Raw genomic sequence first — 5,108 nt, 5'->3', positions numbered from 1 at the left:
GATAAATATGATGGTAAATTACCATTCAAACATTTGTGACATAGGGTGGCCAACTTGTACACAATCCTTTTCTCAACAGGTAGCCAATGCAATGTCCGTAAAAGAGGTTTAGCTGAGTCTAGCTTTCTTTTCTGTAAAACTAAACGTGCAGCTTTGTTTTGGACAGTGTGAAGTCTTTTAATTTTCTCCAGTGATAATCCTGACAACAAGGAGTTACAATAATCGAGTTTTGATAAAATTAAGCTAGTTACTAGTAAAGGAGTATACTTAATATTGATCAGATGACGTATTTTACTAATTGTTCTTTTTTCTAAATACATGCAGCTGATCAGATGATTTTCTTTAGCCGACATTGACAAAATGGAATCAAAATAGATCCCAAGATTCTTAACTTTTTTTGAAAATGCAATTTTTGCATCACCAATTGTCATGTGATCGTGGTCAACCTCTTTAACAGACTTTGCATTGCCTGCCAGAATGACTTCTGTTTTATTATCATTCAACATCGATTTGTTTTTGTTCATCCAGTTTTTCACTAAGGCAATACAATTTTCAGCACTATGGACAAGTTCATCTAAGTTGGTAAACAACGTTGAACCATAAATGTGGGTATCATCAGCATAGAAATGGTACTTTAAGTCTTACTCAACTATTTCCTTTACAAGTGGTTGAGTATGAATGGTGAACAAAACTGGACCGAAGACTGAGCCCTACTTAAGAGCATGATCTGATGACTTAAACTCTTTAATAACAACAGACTGGTATCTACTTCGACATTTTCCGCCAAATTTCCCATGCCCTTAAATGTTGACCCCTAATAACTTACTATGTTTTTCGCTCCTGATGTCGCGGTGAAACAACTATGGCCCCACTTCCAGAGTGGGGACCCTCACATGTACGTAGTCGATCAAATACGTTTCGAAGAGGGGGTTCAAGTTTTCTTTTAGCATGGCGTCGGTTGCCTTGTGGTTAGGCTACCGGACTTGTAATCATACGGTTGCGGGTCCTGGGGGTTCGAGCCTCAGTCCCGACGTTGTGTCATTGAGAAAGGCGCTGTACACGAAATGTTCCTCAATTCACCCATGTGGGAATGGGTACACTGTCATAGACAGCGAAAGATGTTGTCAGTATCTTAGTGTTTTAGCGCCTAAAAATGCCAGCTTGCACTATATGCTTCCCAGGGAGTTAGCAATATTTCAGCATGCTATTAGGTCTGCTGGCATAATAATATAGATTGTAAAGCGCATAGAGCTGGCTGTTGAGCTAGAATTTGTGCGATACAGTTGATGCTATGTATTGATTATCACTCATTTTTTAAATCCTAATTTTGCTCCTCAACAGTGAATGGGAAAGTGAAATCGACAAGATGCGGAAAGAGTTCTTTTTGCTGAACCCCGAGAGGACAGATTTCCACAGCGTTGAAAGTACCCCGAGCTCCCGGCTCCCTGCGCGGATTGCGGAGGCTGATGATGGGAAGCCAGTCATTGAGAAAGACGAAAATGGACATCCTGTGTTCAAGGTGTGTTCACTTGAAACTTTATCGTAGTTGTTGTTGTTGTTGTTGTTGTTGTTGTTGTTGTTGTTGTTGTTGTTGTTGCTGTTGTTGCTGTTGCTGTTGATGATGATGATGTTCTTTTGATACTGCTGCTGCTCCTGCTGTTGCTGCTGCTGGTGATGATGATGATGATGATGATGATGATGATGATGATGATGATGATGATGATGATGATGATATTGAAGATGATGATGATTTTATTAATGTTAATTTTGTTAGAGTGATGTCATTCATGTTCTTGTGGATGTTTTGTTGTATCTGCTATTGCTTCAAATTGTCATATTGTTCGCTCTTTACGGCAAATTCCTGGACTTGGTATGAAGTTTTATGTCTGCGTGAAAGGTTCAATGTGTTCTATAGAAAGGAGTTTCCTCTATGTGATCTGAAGAAGAACCCTTGTGAAGATTTAAAGACAATAATATGTAGGAAGGTTTTTAAAAAATATTTTGGCTATGTTTATTTTATGCGAATCAAGCTCTCTATTAGTTTTTTTACTGTTTGTATATGAACGATAAGCATAGACCTTTAGAACGCTTGCTGAGGGTCGTATAGGATGCAAATCAACTTGCTCATCTTTGGAAAAGTGTAGCTTGGTAGAAGAGACGTGAAAATTTTGAAAGAAGAGAAACGGTGGACTAGAGATCAAAGAAATGAGTGTGTGTGTATGTCTGTGTATGTGTATATGTGTGTGTGTGATGTGTGGAGTGGTGGGGGGGGGCGCTGTGTGTGTGTGGTGGTGGTGGTGTGTGTAGGGGGGATGTGTGTAGTGTGCGGGGGATTGTGTGTGTTTGAATGTGTATGTGTGTGTGTGTACATGTAAATGTGTGTTCACGTTTGTTATGTGTTTGTGTGTGTATGTGTGTGTTTGTGTGTGTGTGTGTGTGTGTTTGTGTGTTCAAGTAAATATGTGTTCATGTATGTTATGTGTTTATGTGTGTGTGTGTATGTATGTGTGTGTATGTGTGCATGTTTGTTTTGGATTCATGCCTGCTGTTTGTGATTGTTCCCATCAACTTTTGGAATAGAACACATTGCAACATTGTAAACACAATGCATTTTTTTCACCCAGGTTCGCTTCAACATGAGGGACTACAGCCCTGAAGAGATCAACGTGAAGATGGACACCACAAAGATCATGGTGTCAGCTCGGCATGAGGAAAAAGGTGGAGGGTCATCTGTCAGTCGGGAGTACAACAGGGAAGTGAACATTCCTCGTGATGTTGATCCTCTTGCGCTGTCCTGCACTCTGAATCCAGATGGCTACCTGGTTGTCCATGCTCCACTCCCCACCCCGAGCTACCATGCTATCAAAGATTCAACAGGGGCTACCCATAGTCCACCGGGAGTAGTTAAGTCATCATCAAGCTACCAGACCTCTTCCTCTTCCACCCTACCGAAAGGCGCCTCACTCAGCAACCAGATCCCTCCCCCAATGTATTCACCTCGTGATCAACAGCAACAGCAGCAGCAAACTCGAGTGCACACTATTAACCAACAGCCTCCTATGAGCAGCATCAAACAGCCCAACGCGTTTGCCCAGTCCAGTTTGTTTAACCAATCGGATAGCATGGAGCACCCAGATCACGTGGTCCCTTCCTATAAGCCTCCTGTCGACCTCAGCAAATTCGACTCAATGATGGAAGACCATGGCCCTCGGCTGACCCCACAGTTTCAGTCGTCTCAGCTTCACTCGGCTCCAGCCTCACACTTAAGCGGTTCATCCACTTTGCCCAAATCATCTCCTTTTGGTTCCTTGAGCTCGACGTTCCCCACGGGACCCATCTCTAGCCAGGCACAGCTCAGTACTCCAATGGTCACCTCACAGGAAGGCAAGTTCCAGCTCACAATGCCTATCGACGACTACAAACCAGAAGAGCTGACAGTCAAAACCCAGGATGGAAAAGTCATAATTTGTGCTAAACGTCAGATTACAAGTGGCAACCGTAACCAGACATCTGAGATGAGTCGAGAACACAGCCTGCCTGATAATGTTGATCCTTTGACTGTGAAGGCATTCTTCACGGACACTAACAACCTAATCGTTGAGGCACCGTTCAAGAGATGAAGTTCAGGTTTTAATAATTTGCAGTAACAAAAGTGAGGGGAGTTCAAGTGTATTGTGGTGTCCTCTTTCTAGAGTAAAACATTCTTTTTTTTTTGCTGAATGTAGCACCATGTTCCATTTTCTCCAAGTTTTGAGAGTAAGCATCCTTTTCAAATCTCTTGTTGCCTTGCCATTTTCATAAATTCAAGAGAAACAGACTTTCTTACCAAGAAGGTAAAATCATACAGCCACATCATTCATTAAAAAATTGTTACTCTTTGTAATCATTTTGTTATATATGACATACTGAAACATGAAAACTATCTTTGGTAACTGTGTGTTAGAGGAACATACTGCTATTATTTCAGGATTTTAATAAGCGCTGATGATCCTGTAAGGCAAAGCTTGCTTTTACTCCTTAATTGTTTTTCTGTGGTGAGATACTGCCACATTGTAAATTGCCATATCTTTTATATTCCTCCATACTCCAATGTTGACCACACCTCTTAGTTTTTTGGGAGATTTTTTCGCGTATCATGTGTATGTGTATAATACATCTTATATGTGTCAACTTTACTTTATAAATCCAATTCCTATCTATTGTGAGGCATTGTGGTGAAATCAGGCGCTCATTAAAGTAATGAAATAGAAGAAACAGGCATTTTTGCAATTTTTATTCAATTTTTGTTTTTTGTCTCAACACCTTTAATGTCCCTTGAAAAAACATTTCCGTTCGAATTTGACTGAAAAATGTGGATTAAAAGCACAAAATATTTAAGTTATCAGTTTTAAAGGACTCTCAAGCTATTGAAGTTACCGAACTTTGGCGGCCATTTTCTTGCTAATTTTACCACTGAAATCAGGCGACCTTACCTATTTCAATCACAAATATCTCTACTTCTATATAAGATAGATGGGTATTATTTTAACCAAAGAAAGACAAATAAACACGCTTTATGATAATACCAACAACTCCATATGCCCCAAAATTGACTAGTGCCTGATTCCACCTCGTTGTGACACAATTGTAAACTTTTTTTTTAAAAGATGGCACAACTTGTTACAATGATCAGAAAGCAGATATGACAGATTCCAGCCCTTTTTATGTGTTTTGAATTCAATTGAGATGGCTCTTCTTTACTTTCATTAGTAATACCAGATTTTGCCAAATTGCTGCACTTATTTCTTTTTTCATCAATTCTCTCCTAACACCCACCCCCAAAAAAGAATATAAACAATATATTACACAAATAACAAGACTTGTAGTAAAAAATCTAGGTTTCATAGAGAACTGCAGTGTGGATTTTCCTGGTTTGAATGGTCCAGCTGCTTGTTTTAAGGATTTTCAAGGTTCTCTCACCACTGTCTATTGTGTGACAGTTAGATGCATCACAATCCCATGCCTGAGACCTGATTTCAATTCCTGAGTGGGAAGAAATTTATATGGAGTCGATGGGGACTTAAAAACACTACCTTTAAAACTTATAACTTTAAAGGTCCCTCCCCTCT

The 5,108-nt window shown here is 40.0% G+C and overlaps 1 protein-coding gene across 3 annotated transcripts in view; it reads left to right on the top strand.

The window, feature by feature from the left end:
• Window positions 1-4,248, top strand: part of LOC101857145 (small heat shock protein p36) — a 26,734-nt gene extending 22,486 nt beyond the window's left edge. For all 3 annotated transcript variants that reach the window (XM_005108357.3, XM_005108352.3, XM_005108353.3), the window contains 2 exons: window positions 1,342-1,519; window positions 2,625-4,248. In XM_005108357.3, coding sequence (XP_005108414.1) covers window positions 1,342-1,519; window positions 2,625-3,620 — 1,174 coding nt within the window. In that variant the 3' untranslated portion in view covers window positions 3,621-4,248. The remainder of the gene's footprint in view (window positions 1-1,341; window positions 1,520-2,624) is intronic.
• The last annotated feature ends 860 nt before the right edge of the window (window positions 4,249-5,108 follow it).

Source organism: Aplysia californica, unplaced genomic scaffold (assembly GCF_000002075.1).
Source record: "Aplysia californica isolate F4 #8 unplaced genomic scaffold, AplCal3.0 scaffold00682, whole genome shotgun sequence".
In the NCBI taxonomy this organism is placed as follows: Eukaryota; Metazoa; Mollusca; class Gastropoda; order Aplysiida; family Aplysiidae; genus Aplysia; species Aplysia californica.
This window is presented reverse-complemented; position numbering and strand designations above follow the sequence as displayed.